A 22,133-nucleotide genomic window follows, 5' to 3' on the forward strand; every position below is an offset into this window, starting at 1 on the left:
GTTTTCCCGTTTGAATGGTTTTACACTAGTAATTTTGGGGCCCTTTATAGCTTATGTAATTTTTAAATTGTTATTTGGATGGAGAGTTGTCTCATAATTGGCACTCACACCACATCTTCCTATATCTATAAAAAGATTAAAACAAAACACATCAACATTATAATTCAAAATCAGCTTTGATTTAGAGAAAAGAATTTCACACCTGTCCAATTTTTAAAAAAAGGTTTAATATATGAACTGACTTTTATTTTGAAGAAACAGTATTTAAAAAATGCTAGTGAATCAAGATTATTGTAAGATTTTGAATTGTTTTTTGACAGCAAAGTCCAATCTATTTTGTTTAAATCTCAAAATGCTGACAATATTAATTTCAAAGTCACATATTGTAAAGTCTTCAGAAACAGATTCAAAATGTACTTATAAACTCTGAAGTGGGCCCAAAATGGTTCACAATAATTTGATCTAAATGATGTCATAGTTATTTTACAGCAGTCATATGTCCCCACGTTTTTCCAACACTGATGGAAACTTTTACTGGAACCTTTAATTTAACAACAGAACCACATAATGCACTAGTATCTTCCATTACTGTTTTTAATATGCCTGAAAGTATAAAAATGTAAGAATCAATTTCAAATTACATATATTTCAAACATGTATATTCTTCATCACCATTTACATATGTGTCGATTTAGCTGGTTCTTTCATTGGTTTTATAGAGGAAGCAAAAGAAAGGACACAAAGATTTTTTGATGAAGTGTATTATCTACAGATAGTAAAATGTTATCCAGTAATGTTCCTCATACACAATTTCTATGTATCAATGATTTTTACAATTTTTTTTGGCTGTTACAGCATGTACTATATATAAGTGAAGCATTCAAAACTATTTGTTTAACCATGGTTCACAATGGCATAGATGTTAAGGAAGAGTCTTAGAGAGTCGAAATAAACCGTACATATATTTTCAGTTTATTCAGACACAAAATAATTTGTGGTTCACTCCAATCAATCAACTAAAGTTAAGAGTACCTTAAGTGGCATAGAAAGATTTTGAAATGTGAGGGGATCAATTGAAGCTCTCTCTGTTACAAAATCAAATTTCATATATATTCATTGTATCAAAAATGTGGAACAAAAAACTGCAAGGATAAGAGTTTTGTGCTAGGCATAAATGCGTTATTTTTTTTATCCTCACGCTTTTTATGATTTTTTTCCCCCAAGCAGTAAAATATGTTCAACAGCTGTTTCTTTTCCTTTCCTCATATCTGATATCTGTAAAGTTACAGTTGAGAAGTCTTAAAAGAGCTATGTTGTTGTAGAATTTTAAAAGAGTTGCACAAATCATATAAACTGAGGATGCTTACTTTGAACTGCCTTGATGTCGTCATCATGGACCTCCAGCAGTAACTCATCATGTATCTGATATAACTGTCTACAAAAGTTTTAAAGGTATACCATGTAAGTATAGAAGCAGTAACTCATCATGTATCTGATATAACTGTCTACAAAAGTTTTAAAGGTATACCATGTAAGTATAGAATTATTTCAATCTAATAAAACTCACAACAGAATATAGATCATGAAGCAATACTACTAGAAGTTAGTTGCCAATCATAAAATAAAAGTGTTTGGCTATACAGGTTTTTCTATAAGCTTTAAAGAAACAACCTTGTCAATGATCTTGCAGAGAAAAAAAAACTGTTACCATACTCATATCAATTGTTTCAACTAGGCATCTGAGTCTATAATAACTATTTCTATGGCTGATGTTTGACAAAAAAATAACAAAATTTATTTGCTTTAGTGTAAGGAAATGTCCCTTGTCACATATCTTCATAAGAAAATGCCTGTACTACGACAGTTGTTATCAATTCGTTTTTTGTGTTTTAGCTTTTGATTTTGTCATTTGATTAGGGACTTTCCGTTTTGAAACTTCCTCAAAGTTAAGTATTTTTGTGATTTTACCTTTTTTCACAATGTTTCATTGCTGTACAATATTAAATATATAATGGTAAAAGGCATTTGGTTTAAATGTCTGACCAGTTGAACAGTTTGTTTTCATAAAGCAAATTTCAATTGAGTCAGACAATTTGAACGAACTGCAATAGATGGAGAGCTATACTGTTAGTCAAGTCACAGTAAAAAATTGGAAACAATCTAAATGTTACTTTAAGTTAAAAGGATTGGAATTTAACTATAGTCCTAATTAGGAATGAAATGTAGGCCAAATTAGCATAATTTGGAGAAGGTACATATAGCTATGATTCTATTATAGTAATCCATCACTTAGTTTGATAGAAACAAAATCCCAGTCTTCTCACCTGAGCATGACATTCTAAAAATTTATATTATAAAGATTCTAATTAAGATAATGTTAACTACAAACCTAGCCCTGAGGTGCTGATGGTTTCTAAGTGACTGTTCTATTTGAAGCATTGCTGCTTTACATAAATCTGCTGCTGACCCTAAAATATTAAATTCCAAACCAATTTATACTTGTTCTGTTAATTTCTTTCTCATGGTAATATTAGTCGTTCCCCATTAGTATATGCTTATATGATTATAACCAAATAATGAAGTACAAGTGAAATTTGAAAAAAAACAGAGATAAACTTGTACAGTTGTGCAAGTGCTTTTATGTAATTTTTTTTTTTTTTTACCAAAAGCAGACATCTTATGTACCATTTCTATTTTTTCAAAATACAATGCATCCAGGTAAGGCTGTTTTCAACCTCACATTAAAAAATAATATAACAGGTCCCACTAAAACCACCTAATCTGCCTATAACATACAGATATTATCCACCTAATCTGCCTATAACATACAGATATTATCCACCTAATCTGCCTATAACCTAGAGATATTATCCACCTAATCTGCCTATAACATACAGATATTATCCACCTAATCTGCCTATAACATACAGATATTATCCACCTAATCTGCCTATAACATACAGATATTATCCACCTAATCTGCCTATAACATACAGATATTATCCACCTAATCTGCCTATAACATAGAGATATTATCCACCTAATCTGCCTATAACATAGAGATATTATCCACCTAATCTGCCTATAACATAGAGATATTATCCACCTAATCTGCCTATAACATAGAGATATTATCCACCTAATCTGCCTATAACCTAGTGATATTATCCACCTAATCTGCCTATAACATAGTGATATTATCCACCTAATCAGCCTATAACATAGAGATATTATCCACCTAATCTGCCTATAACATAGTGATATTATCCACCTAATCTGCCTATAACATAGTGATATTATCCACCTAATCTGCCTAACATACAGATATTATTTACCTAATCTGCCTATAACATAGTGATATTATCCACCTAATCTGCCTATAACATAGTGATATTATCCACCTAATCTGCCTATAACATAGTGATATTATCCACCTAATCTACCTATAACATAGTGATATTATCCACCTAATCTGCCTATAACATAGTGATATTATCCACCTAATCTGCCTATAACATAGTGATATTATCCACCTAATCTGCCTATAACATAGAGATATTATCCACCTAATCTGCCTATAACATAGTGATATTATCCACCTAATCTGCCTATAACATAGAGATATTATCCACCTAATCTGCCTATAACATAGAGATATTATCCACCTAATCTGCCTATAACATACAGATATTATCCACCTAATCTGCCTATAACATACAGATATTATCCACCTAATCTGCCTATAACATACAGATATTATCCACCTAATCTGCCTATAACCTAGAGATATTATCCACCTAATCTGCCTATAACCTAGAGATATTATCCACCTAATCTGCCTATAACATACAGATATTATCCACCTAATCTGCCTATAACACAGATATTATCCACCTAATCTGCCTATAACATACAGATATTATCCACCTAATCTGCCTATAACATAGAGATATTATCCACCTAATCTGCCTATAACATAGATATATTATCCACCTAATCTGCCTATAACATAGAGATATTATCCACCTAATCTGCCTATAACATAGAGATATTATCCACCTAATCTGCCTATAACCTAGTGATATTATCCACCTAATCTGCCTATAACATAGTGATATTATCCACCTAATCAGCCTATAACATAGAGATATTATCCACCTAATCTGCCTACCTAATCTGCCTATAACATACAGATATTATCCACCTAATCTGCCTATAACCTAGAGATATTATCCACCTAATCTGCCTATAACATACAGATATTATCCACCTAATCTGCCTATAACATACAGATATTATCCACCTAATCTGCCTATAACATAGAGATATTATCCACCTAATCTGCCTATAACATACAGATATTATCCACCTAATCTGCCTATAACATAGAGATATTATCCACCTAATCTGCCTATAACATACAGATATTATCCACCTAATCTGCCTATAACATAGTGATATTATCCACCTAATCTGCCTATAACATAGTGATATTATCCACCTAATCTGCCTATAACATAGTGATATTATCCACCTAATCTGCCTATAACATAGTGATATTATCCACCTAATCTGCCTATAACATAGTGATATTATCCACCTAATCTGCCTATAACATAGAGATATTATCCACCTAATCTGCCTATAACATAGTGATATTATCCACCTAATCTGCCTATAACATAGAGATATTATCCACCTAATCTGCCTATAACATACAGATATTATCCACCTAATCTGCCTATAACATACAGATATTATCCACCTAATCTGCCTATAACATAGTGATATTATCCACCTAATCTGCCTATAACATAGTGATATTATCCACCTAATCTGCCTATAACATAGAGATATTATCCACCTAATCTGCCTATAACATACAGATATTATCCACCTAATCTGCCTATAACATACAGATATTATCCACCTAATCTGCCTATAACATAGAGATATTATCCACCTAATCTGCCTTTAACATAGTGATATTATCCACCTAATCTGCCTATAACATAGTGATATTGTGATATTATCCGCCTAATCTGCATATAACATAGAGATATTATCCACCTAATCTGCCTATAACATAGAGATATTATCCACCTAATCTGCCTATAACATAGTGATATTATCCACCTAATCTGCCTATAACATAGTGATATTATCCACCTAATCTGCCTATAACATAGTGATATTATCCACCTAATCTGCCTATAACATAGTGATATTATCCACATAATCTGCCTATAACATAGAGATATTATCCACCTAATCTGCCTATAACATAGTGATATTATCCACCTAATCTGCCTATAACATACAGATATTATCCACCTAATCTGCCTATAACATACAGATATTATCCACCTAATCTGCCTATAACATAGAGATATTATCCACCTAATCTGCCTATAACAGAGATATTATCCACCTAATCTGCCTATAACATAGAGATATTATCCACCTAATCTGCCTATAACATAGTGATACTATCCACCTAATCTGCCTATAACATAGTGATATTATCCACCTAATCTGCCTATAACATACATATATTATCCACCTAATCTGCCTATAACATACAGATATTATCCACATAATCTGCCTATAACATAGAGATATTATCCACCTAATCTGCCTATAACATAGTGATATTATCCACCTAATCTGCCTATAACATAGTGATATTATCCACCTAATCTGCCTATAACATACAGATATTATCCACCTAATCTGCCTATAACATACATATATTATCCACCTAATCTGCCTATAACATACAGATATTATCCACCTAATCTGCCTATAACATAGAGATATTATCCACCTAATCTGCCTATAACATAGTGATATTATCCACCTAATCTGCCTATAACATAGTGATATTATCCAACTTATCTGCCTATAACATAGTGATATTATCCACCTAATCAGCCTATAACATAGAGATATTATCCACCTAATCTGCCTATAACATACAGATATTATCCACCTAATCTGCCTATAACATAGAGATATTATCCACCTAATCTGCCTATAACATACAGATATTATCCACCTAATCAGCCTATAACATACAGATATTATCCACCTAAGCTGCCTATAACATAGAGATATTATCCACCTTATCTGCCTATAACATAGAGATATTATCCACCTAATCTGCCTATAACATAGAGATATTATCCACCTGTCAGATATACATGGATATTCTCCTTTAGATTAAGTCTACACAAAACAAATTTGACTCTGACCTTTGACCTTGATATTCAGTCTACACAAAACAAATTTGACTCTGACCTTTGACCCTGATATTCAAATCATTAACATTTGTTTTTTTTCTATAGAAACAACTAGAGGCTCTAAAGAGCCTGTGTCGCTCACCTTGGTCTATGTGAATATTAAACAAAGGAAGCAGATTGAAAATTGACTACAAAGGTCAATAACTCCTACAGGGGTCAATTGACCATTTCGTTCATGTTGACTTATTTGTAGATCTTACTTTGCTGAACATTATTGCTGTTTACAGTTTACCTATATATATAATAATATTCAATATAATAACCAAAAACAGCAAAATTTCCTTAAAATTACCAATTCAGGGGCCGCAACCCAAAAACAGGTTGTCCAATTCATCTGAAAATTTCAGGGCAGATAGATCTTGACCTGATTAACAATTTTACTTCATGTCAGATTTTCTCTAAATTATTTGGTTTTTGAGTTATAAGCCAAAAACTGCATTTTACACCTATGTTCTATTTTTAGCCGTGGCGGCCATCTTGGTTTGATGGCCAGGTCACCGGACACATTTTTTAAACAAGAAACCCCAAAGATGATTGTGGCCAAGTTTGGATCAATTTGGCACAGCAGTTTCAGAGAAGAAGGTTTTAGTAAAAGATATATAAAATTTACGAAAAATGGTTAAAAATTGACTTTAAAGGTCAATAACTCCTACAGGGGTCAATTGACCATTTCGTTCATGTTGACTTATTTGTAGATCTTACTTTGCTGAACATTATTGCTGTTTACAGTTTATCTATATCTATAATAATATTCAATATAATAACCAAAACAGCAAAATTTCCTTAAAATTACCAATTCAGGGGCCGCAACCCAAAAACAGGTTGTCCAATTCATCTGAAAATTTCAGGGCAGATAGATCTTCACCTGATTAACAATTTTACCCACGTCAGATTTGCTCTAAATGCTTTGGTTTTTGAGTTATAAGCCAAAAACTGCATTTTACCCCTATGTTCTATTTATAGCCATGGCGGTCATCTTGGTTAGTTGGCGGGGTCACCGGACACAATTTTTAAACTAGATACCCCAATGATGATTGTGGCCAAGTTTCAAATAATTTGGCCCAGCAGTTTCAGAGGAGAAGATTTTTCTAAAAGATTACTAAGATTTACGAAAAATGGTTAAAAATTGACTATAAAGGGCAATAACTCCTAAAGTGGTCAACTGATCATTTTGGTCATGTTGACTTATTTGTAGATCTTACTTTGCTGAACATTATTGCTTTTTACAGTTTATCTCTACCTAAAATAATATTCAAGATAATAACCAAAAACAACAAAATTTCCTTAAAATTACCAATTCAGGGGCAGCAACCTAACAACGGAATGTCAGATTCATCTGAAATTTCAGGGCAGATAGATCTTAACCTGTAAAACAATATTACCCCATGTCAGATTTGCCCTAAATGCTTTGGTTTTTGAGTTATAAGCCAAAAACTGCATTTTACCCCTATGTTCTATTTATAGCCATGGTGGCCATCTTGGTTAGTTGGCGGGGTCACCGGACACAATTTTTAAACTAGATACCCCAATGATGATTGTGGCCAAGTTTGGTTTAATTTGGCCCAGTAGTTTCAGAGGAGAAGATTTTTGTAAAAGTAAACACAGGACGACGACGACGCCGGACGCCGACGCCGGACGCCGGACGCCAAGTGATGAGAAAAGCCTACTTGGCCCTTTGGGCCAGGTGAGCTAAAAATAACTTAAGTATGGTTAAGTTTTGTTTGCTGATAAATTAAATGTACCTTGAACACAAAAGTTGACAGCTTGTCTTTCAGCTTGAGCTCTGAGAGGAGGTGATGGGTGTTTTATATTTGGAATCATTCTCTTTCTTTTGAAAATTGTGCTTGTAAAACCTGTAAATTATTATTCTATGTATAAACATATTATACAGACAAAAATATAAAGTATTACAAATCTTACAGATCTTTCAATTTGTTCTTAAACTGGGAGGAATTGTTTTGGTAAGATTTTCTTTATAAATACTAAAGTAGTAATTACAAAATGTACAATATCAGAACAAATTATAAACTTTTGTCAACTTTACTCTTTCATTTCTCAGTTATTGCATTGAATTTCACAATTCAAAAAATATTTCAATAATAAAGTGACTATACATGTACTAATTTTGGTATCATGCCTGTTTCCCCCCCCCCCCCCCCCCCAATTTCCTCAAAAATGTCAATTTTTTTTAGACTCCTTGGAATTTTCTCTTGTTAAAGTCTTAATGAGTTGCTGTCTCATTTACAGCCATATATGTTGTATCAACTATTATTCCAATAGAGGAAGAGAAAATATGTATTTTGCTCTATGCTGATGATATTGTTTTACTTGCTGAAAATGAATCAGACTTACAGATGCTCTTAAATGTTTTACATATGTAGTGTCATACAAATGATATTAGTGTTAATTTGAGTAAATCTAAGATTATTCATTTTAGACCACCTTCTTTTCCAAGGTTTTTTTATACATTTATGCTGGGTAATGATAATATTGAAATTGTAATACAATATACTTACCTTGGTTTACATCTTACAGAATTTTTAAATTATGATTTAATGGCAAAAGCTATTGCCAAGTTGGCAAGTAGAGCTCTTGGGTTATTGATTGCAAAATGTAAATCAAATGGTGGTTTTTGTTACTCTACTTATACAAAGCTTTTTGACACACTTGTATGGTCAGTCATCGATTATGGTGCTTCAATATGGGGAACAAGAGAATTCTCTTGCATAAATGCTGTTAAAAACAGAGCGATGAGATTTTTTATGGGTGTAGGAAAGTATACACCAAACTTATCTCTGTATGGTGATATGGGCTGGATTCCATGCAATGTAAAGCAATGGACAGCTGTTTTTAGATTATGGTCCAGATTTTGTAAAATGGACAATGATAGATTGAACAAAAGAGTATTTATATGGTCATATAAGTATGGAAATAAGCCAATTAAAAACTGGTGCTTCAGAGTGATGACTAAGTTTAAAGAGTATAATCTTGAACCATATTGTAACTGTGATATATTGTTAACTAAAAATGTAATTAAGGATATAGAATGCTTAGCTATTGATTTATATAAAACTGAATGGCATAATAAGTTGGTTTCGAATGAATATGCCAAACTTCGTACTTATAAATTATTTAAAACAGAATTTAAGGTACAAAATTACATTTGTAAAACTATTGCAGGGAAATAAAGAAGTGCTTTTGCAAAATTTCGTTGTGGAGTTGCGCCCCTAAAAATTGAAACGGGCCGGTATCAGAACTTACCTATTAATGAACGCATATGTTTTAGTTGTAATGAAACCATAGAAGATGAGAAACATGTAATTTTGAAATGTCCACTATATGCAGATTTTCGTGCTGTGTTATTTAGTCATGCTAATTCTTTTTGTCATGATTTTAATAGTATGTCAGATGATGATAAATTTGTATTTTTATTTAGTGATGAAAATGTTTATTTTTACACTGCCAAAATCTGCTATGATATTTTACTGAAAAGAAAATGTTTATTATATTCTTAACATTTGTTTACTTTTAAACTGTTTTATATTATTCTTAACATTTGTATACTTTTAATTTGTTTTATGTTTTATGTTTTATGTATGTATATATATATATGTAAATGTACGTCTGAGTCAGTGACAACTCTACAACAGATGTATCCATCGGATCGCCATCAATGATGATGATACATGGCTGTATACATAATGTATTTACAACTCGTCTAAACATCAACCCAACAATGTTAGATCTGTTAATTTGCTTTCGCAAATTTTTGGTTCTTCCCTCGCCGGGATTCAAACCCATGCTACTGTGATATCGTGACACCAAATCGCCTGCACTGCAGCCGTCCTGCTAGACCACACGACCACCTGGGCTCATGTATATACCATTTTTTATAGTCTCTTATAACTCTTTTTAGAGTGGCTCTTGTTTTATATTGTAATATGTAAATTGTAATATTATGTAAATGTTTTAGAAGAGGTGAGACTCAAATAAAATATTGTCTTGTCTTGTCTTGTCTTGTCTGTATCACTTTATATTACATATTAACATTGATTTCTAGTTTTATCAATAATTGGACTTATGGTACAAGGATTTTTTTCTATATGTGCTTAATGTACAAACAGAACTCTTTCATGGAATCAAAATTGCCAAACTGATGCACCATATCAATGTCTGATAGCATAAATCTATATTTTTAAATACCTACTCACCATGCTTCTGACAGAATTCTACACACTTCTTGGAAAACTGATTGACAGCAGGAAACTTAACTGAAATCAATATTGGATTTCAGTATCATGCATAAAACAATAAAATTTATGTTTTCTACATAGCAAATTATGTCCCTAATATTTACAGCAATCTTAAAGGTCTAAAGATGGACTCTCTCAATCTTTGGGACATGACTGAATTTCTCTGTACTTAATTTAGTTTTTGCTAAAAACAGTAAAAATAATATCAAATATAAGTCAATCACTCCTATATAAAGAGTAAACCAACAATATCAGTACTTTGACTGATTTGTCTTATTGATCATTTTTGTTAATTTTAGTGTCAATCTTTGATAGTTTTCAAGATAGCAGGCAAAAACATATAATATTGTTAAAAAATGTCATTCCGGAGCATTATACTCCACAAGGATTAAACTTATAATTTTGATTACTTGATTTATTTGTAGATCTTATATGTCTTGCTGATCATGTTTGCTTATTCAAAATTTCCAAAACACTTAAATTTAAGAAAACCTAATGTAAAACCCCTTGAGATTTTTTCCTGTGTTTGAATAACAAAATACTTCACTTCCATCATATCTTATGCAATATGTTTCCTTAGTATCCACTCCTTTCAGAGAGATGAAAGTTAAGTACTGGGGGTTTCCAATGAGATACTTAAAAATAAAACACTATTGCAAAAGGCTTTAAATTTCTTAATTGAGTAATTTTCTTATAGTTTTATGATTTAAGCTCGAACACTGATGGATTATCTTTTTAACCTATGCTTTATTTTTTCTATGTTTCTAGTTGTTTCATCAAAGTCTATAAGAAATGACACTGATGTTGATAGCAGAATGGACATTATGGAAAGTTCCTTGGAAAAAATGGAACAGAGGATTTTAAATCTGACCAATGAGGTTACGATTTTATCTAAAAGTAAGTTGTTTTTTTTTGTATGTTTAAAGTCCCTGTACCTATATATTGTTTCAGATCTTAATATTTTGTTACGAATGCTCAGGACTACAATAAAATTGAGAATGGAAATGGGGAATGTGTCAAAGAGACAACAAACCAACCAAAGAGAAGACAACAGCCATTGATTGGTCTTCAATGCAGCGAGAAAATCCCACACCAAGAGGCATGCTTTAGATGGTCCCTAAACAAAAAATGTATACTATGGTCAGTGATAATGGAAATAAACACAAGTCTATAATGTATTCTGCAAGTCAAATTGAAATTTAGCCTGTGTTCATTGTCTAGGACGGCAGGTTCTAGTTAGCTGAGAAATGTTTCAACTAAAATCATGGTGAAACTCAAGAATGAAATCGCAAATTGCTGGAATTGATTGCTCTACATAATATTTTGTTATTTTTCAGCAGTAAAATTATAATAATGTCATTACAATGCTTGAAAGTTTAAATTTGTTACCTTGATCATCCAATAATTCCAAAATTACTTCTTGTTTTCCAAGTGTACTTTTATATTCCTAATGTGCAGTTAAAGCACTTGAAATTATCGATTGCATTTTTGAACTTCATGAATTTAAAATGTAAATGTAAATTATAAATATGTTTTTATGCTATTTTCAGGAAAGAATGAGGAACATGTAATGTTTTATGTGACATTGTCACCTACTGCTGTACTCAACTATAAGTCAATAGTGATATTTAATGAGATTCAGTTTGAAGAAGGAGAAAACTTCAACTCTGGTGATGGTGTGTTTGTATCACCTGTTTCTGGTGTCTTTATGTTTGCTTGGACAATACGTACACACAGTGTGAAAACTATTGATACAGAACTAAAGGTTGATAATGTTGTAAAAGCTGAGCAAATCCTAAACTTAGGATCAGCAGCCGGACAAATTCAAACTACTCAATTTGTTATTTGCCAAGTAAAAAAAGGCGATCATGTTTGGATTCAAACAGCACCTGATTATACCAACATAAATACCTTTCAAGATTATTATGGTGCTAAAAGTTCATTTATGGGCATTTTGATTCACAGGTCTTAATTAAAAACAAAATAGCAACACCTATGCAAGGCTACGAATTAACATAGTGGCTACATTGTAATTTGAAAAGGGCACTTCTCATTGTATTTTTTAATAAAAAATTATATATATATCTTCCATATGTTTGTACTTATATAATTACAATCACATTTAGTAAAGAGAATAATAACAATGAGACTACAAACTATTTTTTTTAATTTTATTTGATTTTTTTTCAATTTTTAGCAAAATTTGCATGTCAATATCTGTAAAGAAACAGAAAATTATCTAATTCTACAAAAAACTATTCAAATCTCAACCTTGTGACCATCACAATATCCTTAGATATATTTAAATATTTGATTATTCAAATATGAATGCCAATGAGTCAACAACCCAACAATATCAAAACCAGTAAACAAAATATCTACTGTACACAACAATCTCTTTTATGATGATCTTGCATTGCTGTGGTGTCATCTGATGAATTTGATTATGTTATACTTATTGGTAGATCTTGTTTTGCTGTTGATTTTTGCATCTTAAAGATTTCAAGATAATAGGCAAAAATGAAAGAAAACTAGAGGCTCGCTCACCTTGGTCTATGTGTATATCAAACAAAGGACACAGAAGGATTCATGACAAAATTGTGTTTTGGTGAAGGTGATGTTTGTAGATCTTACATCAGTAATGAACATTCTTGCTACTTACAATTTTCTCTATATATAATAAACTTGGCCCTTTAGATACAGAGGAAAAAAAATTGTAAAAATTTACCAAAATTTACCAAATAAATAAAAATTGTTAAAAATTAACTATAAAAAGCAATAACTCCTTAAGGGGTCAACTGACCATTTTGGTCATGTTGACTTATTTGTAGATTTTACTTTGATTTTTTGATTTTTGATTTTAAACATATTTTATTCATTAACATATGAAAATGATTTTACTTTGCTGAACATAATGGCTGTTCACAGTTTATCTCTATCTATAAGCAAAATTTCCTTAAAATTACCAATTCAGGGCAGCAACCCAACAACCAGTTGTCCAAATCATCTGCAAATTACAGGGCAGATAGATCTTGACCTGATAAACAACTTTACATTGTCAGATTTGCTCTACATGCTTTAGTTTCAGAGTTATAAGCCAAAATCTACATTTTACCCCTATGTTCTATTTTTAGCCATGGTGGCCATCTTGGTTGGTTGCTGAACACAATTTTTAAACTAGATACCCTAGTGATGATTGTGGCCAAGTTTGGCCCAATAGTATTAGAGAAAAAGATTTTTTAAAAGTTAACCATGACGGATGCCAATGCGATGACTCTCCATCCAAGTCACAACTTGTAAAAGTATTGGAATCTTAATTTCATTCAATAATTAATAGATGCAGACATACTTATTATATTCTAAAACTTTCCTTGGGATTGTTACCTTGTGAACAAGAATGTTAAGAATCTGGCTCAGCATGCCAGTCTAGTACAAAGCATGGACTGTATTTATTTCTAATTAGCATGTTCTCGTCCTGATATGCATGTGGTAGTTGCCACTGGGCTTTAACACTTCATTATCGTCATATTATTCCAAGAAAAAAATTACCTAAGAAACTGTTCATTATAGCTTTTGCATTGTCAGGACTTATCTTCAAATATTCAGCAAGCTTTTCTTTTCCTGAAATTAAATAAATGATATGAAATTTGTGCTTTGAAATACAAATATTTTCCAGCATAGCCATGAACAATTTCTTCCTTTATATGATATTGGAATTAAAAAGTGTACATACTGAAATGTGTTGCCTGTTTTACTGATTATGAATGATTTTTATGTTGTTTTTCTTTGAATCAAGATTTTATTATGGGTGTCATAAAAATTAAAGTTATCAATGATTCATAAACAGAGGTCTGATGAACTCTGTTAGTCAGACATGTATGCATTACAATGATTTTTTTAAGACTACCTACAGTTGATCTACTACTAACAGTAACTAAGAAACATTATTGTTGTATACCTGTTACTGTCACACTTTCTGCATGAATAAACACAATCCAATAACTTGTTTGTACCAAGTCAGGAATATGACAGTTGTTATCATTTGTTTGAGGTGTTTGAGCTTTTGATTTTGCCATTAGATAAGGGACTGTCCGTTTTGAATTCAGTATTTTTGTGATTTTTCATTTTTGTGAATTTACAGTTCATTAACATACCTGCCCCATACATAACAGAATATACAATTCTCTTGGTCTGTTCTCTCTCTGATGAGGTAATACTGGAAATTGATTTACCAAGCCTAAAACAAACAATTATGTCAATATCAGAAGTTGATTGTAATGTCTTGCTAAGTGAAACCCATGCTTTGTTAGAAACTGGTAAAAATAATCAAGTCCACTTATTTTGTGTTATATCTCGTCTCACTATTTTTAATATGTACCACCCTTGATAACTGTTTGGTATGACCATAAATTTATACTTCTGTACTAGTACTCCCAACAACAAATTTATTATATTAAAATTTACCTGTGTATGTTGTTTTATTCAATTTTATTTTGTCCCAGATAAGAGTTGCTATGTTTGACACTGTTCCTACATCTTATAACTACCTGTAAAATCTTTTATCTAGGCCCCTACATTCTTATTTTGTATTTGTATTGTGTCATAGATCAATCTTATTTTTTCAGTGTATGTTTACTTGTTTTTGTTTAAATGTTCTTTCAATCCTGTTAAGTCATTTCAATTGATATTTTATGGTGCATCTTGTTAAGTTGTAATGTAACACTACTGATTTAGGTTAGGGTGAAGGTTGGCGTCTGTAAAAAATGTTTAAACCCACCGCACTGTTATGAATCTGTCCGTAGTAAGGAGACTGTTGTTCTATGGTTGTCAATGGAGTTCATAATCATTTCTCATTACTAGTTTTTATATAGGTTATACCATTGGTTTATATGTATATAGTAATGTGTTTAATTTTATGTAGTACCTACCACTGTGACGTAAGTTCTACAAATATATCTGAGTCATTCTGTTTCTGAAATATCTGTAACAGTACCTCATCATCTGCTAGATGTGCCAGTAACCTTAGTTCAATCTGTTGGAAATCTACCAATTATAAGTACAGTAGTCCATTATTTATATGACCAGCACTTTGTACTGAAAGTATGGCATAAAGAAAAGGGGTAAATAGAAAAGAAATATTATTCAAATGTTGTTGTCATCTTCCAAGTTACACTGACCGACTTCTGAAAAATGCAAAGAAAAAAATTAACTATAAATGAGGCAATGAAATGTTATAATTCAACAAACAAGCCATGACTAAAATGACCAAATAGAAGAACAAGAGAACAAACAGCAGTCTTTCAAAATCTACACATAATTCTAAAGATTGAAAAAAAAAATAACAACAACCAAACAACATGTAAGCAGTAACTTACACTAATAGATGTACCTGTTGTGATGATAAGGATAGATAAACATTTATTGGTCATACTTTCATCAATAGAGCAATTCATATGTTTCCTGTCCTGCATGTTGACATCACAATTTTTATAAAATAAGAACTAGGAAATTACCTGCTGCCAGAAATGACCATCCTTCCTGGCTTATAAAAATGTCTCTAGCAAATATTTCTAATGTATCATCCTCTTCTTTATCTAAACAGAAATACATAGATATGATGTAATGCAGTGATTGAAAATTAATGATGATTCTGATTATTAACCAAATGACATAGGAAAGACACAAATAAAAGGTCAAAGGACAGAACGTCATGGTTAATTAAATTCACAATTGTTTAAAAAAAGATTAGATAAATCTTGAAATACAAAAAAAATGTAATTAGTTTTTATCCTCACAGATATAACCTGTTAATGATTGATGGCATTTATATCTATTGTGCACTCATGATTTTAGCTGCTTAAAAGATGTGTGCATAATTTGAAATCAATTAATCTTGGGAAACTCCATGTTGACATACAATTTTCAAATACACAAAGCTAAACAATTTTTCAACTTCAAAATATTACACATGTTTTGGGTCTAAAAATTGAAGAATAGCCTGATTATCATAGCCAATGCAATGAAAAAATTATGGGTGGGTGGGTGGGTGGGTGTGGTGTATGTGAAGGGTACTGTTAAAATTTACAAAAGAATTGTCATCCATGTGTTTTAGTTAAAGGAACACTCAAGGATGAAACTCTACTTAGCAATAAATCAACTATAATAACATACCAACAATAAAATTGTCTTTATAGTTGGAGACAGTTATTGAAGTTTTAGGTATGGCCTGTACATTAGGTTGATATGAGGAGAGGCGGCCTGTAGCAGCAGATATCTGGTCCCAATGGGTCAACAAATAGTCCTTCTGTACACAACTCATTATACCATCCATATAGGTGGACTTTAACTTCTGAAACTATAAAAAAAAAAGGTTAGAACTATTATATAAATAAGAAGATGTTGTATGAGTGCAGAGACATCCTTCCATCTTAGTCACAATGAATAAAAAAGATATGGCATTGTTTGCATTAGTGTATTTGTGTCATTAATTTTGCTGGGACAATGAAACTATTGAAATGAAATTAATTTTAAATCATCTGAAACCCAATGCTTATTTTTACTTGCCACATGCAGGTTTCAAACTCACAACAACAATAGTGTTGATAAGCTAATGGTACAGAGTGGAACTACTTAGACCACTGGTCACTGAGGCCCCATTTCTTAAAATGTAACAACTCCAACAATACATCTGCTAGTAACATCTTACTTACTTGTCTATATTCCAACACTAATCCAGGCAATGGGTGGAAGCCTACAAGTTGTTGTAACACTGATTCTGATGTGGAAATCTGATGACCGATAGATGTCTTGGCTAATTTATTCTTCTTGGGAAGTTTTGTGTCTAGCTTTAACTCTTCAAATAGTACCTACAAAAAACATTGCTTAAAGCTTTACATTTCAAAATACTGTAAAATCATATCATTCAAAAATTCTCTGGATTATTATTTTTGTTCATTGGTAACAATAATTAACATTTGCAACCCCCAGAGTCCAAGTTCATTTAGAGGATGTAGGCTTTTATATTTAGGCCCTTTCAGTTTCATGTTCTCAAAGATTTCTATTTTTGGTCTTCCAAACTTTAGGTCACCAGCACACTAAAAAGTAAAAACACAAAAATACCGAACTCCGAGGAAAATTCAAAAAGGAAAATCAAAAATCAAAAGGCAAAATCAAAAGTCCAAACACATCAAACGAATGGGTAACAACTGTCATATTCCTGACTTGGTACAGGCATTTTCTAATGTAGAAAATGGTGGATTGAACCTGGTTTTATAGCTAGCTAAACCTCTCACTTATATGACAGTCGCATTAAAAGGTTATTCCAGAAACATGTTTTAATTGTGTGGAATGAAACCATATCACACATTTCTAATTACAAATTATTTCAGATTGTGTTTTTTTAAATGCTTCAACAGAGCACAAATCAAAATGGTTTTGGTGTATATGATTTTTTTTCAGGATTACAAAGCAAAATGGTTTTGGTATATATGAATTTTTTTTCATGATTATTGTTCAACAGAGAAAACTCATTTTGAGTATTCTTCATCATTAAAATGGCACATTTACTTCACTTTTTCACTATGGTTAACTCACTTGTCTCAGTTGAGCAGGACTATTCATCAAGAATGAGTGACCTACAGAGTCATAGGCTTTCTGTTCTAATTTCTGCAGCTTTTTCTGAAAAAATATAAAGAAAATAAGTGTTTTCCACTCAGAAAAATAAAGACTGACAGGAATACATAAACTTGTATGCCATCTTTTGCAGTGGTGTATAAACATTGACTTTTGCCTGGAAATGGTAAAATAACAAGAATGTGTTCACACTAGCATTATCTTTTTCCATGTTCAATGGACAATGTGAAATTGGGTAAAAAATCTAATTTGGTATTAAAATTAGAAAGATCATAACATAAGGAACATGTTTACTAAGTTTCAAGTTGATTGGACTTCAACTTCATCAAAAAACCACCTTGACCAAAAACTTTAAAATGAAAATCGCACTTTCATTTTTATTGTTCGGTGGAATGTGAAATTGGGGTCAAAAGTCTAATTTGGCTTCAAAATTAGAAAGATCATATCATAAGGAACATGTGTACCGAGTTCTAAGTTGTTTGGACTTTAGCTTCATTAAAAACTACCTTGACCAAAAACTTAAACCTAGAGCGGGACAGATGGACGAACAAACAAATGGACAAACGAACGGACGCACAGACCAGAAAACATAATGCCCCTCTACTATCGTAGGTGGGGCTTAAAAAGAGGATATTTTACATTTTTCAAACACTGTTAAGTCCTTTCATTACAAATATACTAAAACAATCACGTTTGTTACCTTTAAGACATTGGAGAACATCATTAGTTTGTCTGTATCAATCTTAACCTGCTGGCATTCCATCAAGGCTAGTAACGGAACCAGTTTAGTCTCCACACAACAAAACAGGTCCCATAACTCTCTAGACTGTAGTTTCTGGTACAGACGATTCATTAATTTACCAAGTAATGAGATGTCCTCTTCCAATAGCTCACTGCAGTCTATCACTTCTTTCTAGAAGAAAAATACAAATCATTTAGTTACCAGTATTCTATAACTTTTCTAATTTTTTGTTGTTGATAATTACAGTATTTTTTACAATAAAAATAAAAATGGCAAACTATTGGTAATCTAGAACAACAAGTTTTATTCTAATGGAAGAACCTAACGTGAGCAAGCTAACATACCTCATGCCCCACATAACTAATATGGAATTTTTTACAAGTCCCTACCCCATCCTCCTAAAATAATTTCAATTTCTGATTGCACGGTCACAAGAGAACAAAAACATTATATACCTGTACTTCACAACATGGTTGTGTTGGGTATAATTTAAAGCTGTTTAAGAATGGTACGACATGCCCATAATTTAAACATTAATATTGTTGCAAGAATAAAATGGAATATTAAAGAAAGCATTCAATAAGAAGTCTATAAATTTGTCCTGCAAAAAAAATGTTCACAAGGAAATCTTTCACTGTATAAAAATAGCTTTAATTGAGATTAGTTTTCATAACCCTGAAAAAACAAATCAGAATTTAGTTTTAACTTAAAAGGGGCTTACTTTTTCCAACAACTGAGTAACGGTTGAAATAAATTGATCCAAGCATGTAGGAGTTTTTTGTGCAAAATATGAAAAGTAGCTATTTGCTTACGACTTTTTCAATCCCAACAATAATGTAGTTTCAAGTAAATTTACCTTATCATAGCACACTTGGTGCACAAAATTTTGAAGATCAGTGTTATCATTTTTTAGTTAACTGTAGAATTGGTTCCCACACATCATAGTAATGTATATTTTAAATCCTCACAAAAATTATTTTAAATATACATCCATGCCATGGTAAGCAAGTATATCATACTGTCATAACTCAGTGCAACCAATATCCACATTATGTAAATTAGCAAAATTATACTGAAGTATATAATGTGCTTGACACAAGTCAAGAGCTTGTAGATCAAGTAACTTTTTTTTGCTGTTTACCATTTTTTTTCTTCATTTATTGTTTTGAACATCAATCAAGCCAATTATTGTTCTTGTCTGTCTGAGTTGTTTTAAATTTTTAAATTTGGGCCTTTTTATAGCTTGCAATGCTGAAGGGTTTTGCTCATGATGAATACTGTATTTTTTTAGTTGCTAATTTCTACATCATTTTGTCCCTGGTGGAGAGTTGTCTAATTGGCATATACATACAATATCTTCTTACTGCTTACTGTTTAAGTATACCTTCTTCTGCTCAAGGTTAACTGAATTTAAACTGTCTTCAAAACAAGATGGGGGATAGTCTGGATCCAGCAACCAGCCTGCCACCCGTGGATCAATAACTGTCCAATCTCCTAACTTTACTAAAATTAAACACATATTAGGTAGTCATCTTTTATCATAACAGACTTTGTTAAATCATAAATTATTCTCCAACAAGAATGTGTCCACAGTACACGGATGCCCCACTCGCACCAGTCTGCACGGTTAGCCACTAGTCCGATGCCCCAGACTAGTAAAATTTGATTCGGACTAGTGAGTTTTTGCAAAATTTTGTTTGGACCAATAAGAAAAATGTCAGAATATTTGTCTTCGGACTAGTAGTTGAAAAAGTTTTTGGTGCAGACTGTCGCACTATCATTTTCTTTGTTTAGTGGCCCATGAAATTGGAATAAATTCTCTAATTTGGCATTAAAATTAGAATCATTTTATCAAAGGGAATATGTATACTAAGTTTCAAGTTGATTGGACTTCTACTTTATCAAAAACTACCTTGACCAAAAACTTTAACCTGAAATTTGCACTATCATTTTCTATGTTCACTGAACCGTAAAATTGGGGTCAAAACTCTAATTTGGCATTTAAATTAGAAAGATCATATCATAGGGCACATGTATACTAAGTTTCAAGTTCATTGGACTTCAACCGCATCAAAAACTACCTTGACCAAAAACTTTAACCTGAAGCAGGACAGACGGAGGAACAAACAGACGGACTGACGGATGGACGGACGAACGTACAGACAAACGGACCCACAGACCAGAAAACATAATGCCCCTTTACTATCGTAGGTGGGGCATAACAAAAAGAAATTTAAAGAGCTAAAGCCTCAAGACTTTGTTAACCTTTTTTATTCCTATTCTTTATCAACATAAAATTTTGTATATACATACTATATATTTTAACAGGATATTTAGTGCAATATTTGTGTCCTTTCTGTTAAAAACATTGCAAATGTCTTCATCTTAAAAAAGAAAATTGAATGCTACATTTTAGTATTGTAATGGTGAATCTTTTCTTTTATATCATAATTTCAGAGATGACCCTTTTTCTTGTAAATTAATATCCTTACTCTATTTAAACATACCTTTTAATTCATTAAATATGTTCTTCAGAAGGATCACAAACAGTTCTTTTGCTCCATAACATATTTTTCTTGAAGAACAAGAAAATACTGAATCCCAGAAGGACCTGAAATATATTTTTAAAAGTTTGTGAATCAAGCAATTCAAAGACTATAAATAATTATTTACATGTTTGTTGGTACAGGTGGATTAAATTAAAGAAAACAAAATCATTGACATTGTAATAGAAATAAATACTAGCAAATTTGCTTTCATTAATACAATAGTCATGCAGACCTGCCAACTTTTGAAAATCTCCATGGGGGATTTAGTGCGCGACAAGAATTTTAAGGGTTACAATTTTAGCGACTTTTCTGTGAGCATTGTTTTTTACTCCTAAAATAGTCTAAGTTCTCTTCTTTTTTCTGTATATGGTATACTAATGATGAGCTTGAAGCCCTTGATTTCTTTTATTTGCATGATTCTTGTACTATTAAATTATAAAATTGACAAAATAACTGAGAAAATGGCATTAAAAATAAAGGATTCAAAGTAGAGACCCCCCCTTTCTCCCCTCCAAAGACCTTCTCATCTATGAACATTGACTCAAAACACCTAAAACTACATGTCCTAAAGTAAGAAGGATGAAGACAGATTTTGATTTAGTCAGGCTTACTCATGGTCTTATCAGTATCAATGAGAAAATGGATAAAATTTGAG

General features: G+C 31.8%; 2 protein-coding genes across 3 annotated transcripts in view; one reads left to right on the plus strand and one right to left on the minus strand.

The window, feature by feature from the left end:
• Nucleotides 1–224: 224 nt before the first annotated feature.
• Nucleotides 225–22,133, minus strand: part of LOC134716372 (DNA polymerase nu-like) — a 29,785-nt gene continuing 7,876 nt past the window's right edge. The window contains exons 8-22 of one of the 2 annotated variants that reach the window (XM_063579335.1): nucleotides 21,437–21,540; nucleotides 20,314–20,432; nucleotides 18,888–19,100; nucleotides 18,149–18,232; nucleotides 17,266–17,421; nucleotides 16,727–16,910; nucleotides 16,069–16,149; nucleotides 15,484–15,598; nucleotides 14,710–14,792; nucleotides 14,105–14,176; nucleotides 10,514–10,573; nucleotides 8,045–8,155; nucleotides 2,390–2,468; nucleotides 1,368–1,435; nucleotides 225–603 (exon numbers count right to left, since the gene is read on the minus strand). In XM_063579335.1, the coding sequence (XP_063435405.1) occupies nucleotides 479–603; nucleotides 1,368–1,435; nucleotides 2,390–2,468; nucleotides 8,045–8,155; nucleotides 10,514–10,573; nucleotides 14,105–14,176; nucleotides 14,710–14,792; nucleotides 15,484–15,598; nucleotides 16,069–16,149; nucleotides 16,727–16,910; nucleotides 17,266–17,421; nucleotides 18,149–18,232; nucleotides 18,888–19,100; nucleotides 20,314–20,432; nucleotides 21,437–21,540 (1,654 nt within the window). In that variant the 3' untranslated portion in view covers nucleotides 225–478. Of the gene's footprint in view, nucleotides 604–1,367; nucleotides 1,506–2,389; nucleotides 2,469–8,044; nucleotides 8,156–10,513; nucleotides 10,574–14,104; nucleotides 14,177–14,709; nucleotides 14,793–15,483; nucleotides 15,599–16,068; nucleotides 16,150–16,726; nucleotides 16,911–17,265; nucleotides 17,422–18,148; nucleotides 18,233–18,887; nucleotides 19,101–20,313; nucleotides 20,433–21,436; nucleotides 21,541–22,133 lie in introns of those variants that run through there. The other variant, XM_063579336.1, reaches the window with a different exon arrangement.
• On the plus strand, nucleotides 11,247–12,644 carry LOC134716373 (uncharacterized). Its single transcript, XM_063579338.1, has 2 exons — nucleotides 11,247–11,452; nucleotides 12,106–12,644. The coding sequence occupies exons 1-2, from the start codon at nucleotides 11,278–11,280 to the stop codon at nucleotides 12,525–12,527; spliced, it is 597 nt and encodes a 198-aa protein (XP_063435408.1). The 5' UTR covers nucleotides 11,247–11,277; the 3' UTR covers nucleotides 12,528–12,644.

This window comes from Mytilus trossulus, chromosome 4 (assembly GCF_036588685.1).
Source record: "Mytilus trossulus isolate FHL-02 chromosome 4, PNRI_Mtr1.1.1.hap1, whole genome shotgun sequence".
In the NCBI taxonomy this organism is placed as follows: domain Eukaryota; kingdom Metazoa; phylum Mollusca; class Bivalvia; order Mytilida; family Mytilidae; genus Mytilus; species Mytilus trossulus.

Bases quoted from the DNA above. Each gene is read 5' to 3' on its own strand.
- LOC134716373 (XM_063579338.1), top strand. From the start codon at position 11,278: ATGGATTATCTTTTTAACCTATGCTTTATTTTTTCTATGTTTCTAGTT. The intron at 11,453-12,105 runs GTAAGTTGTTTT...TGCTATTTTCAG, and splicing joins GGTTACGATTTTATCTAAAA to GAAAGAATGAGGAACATGTA.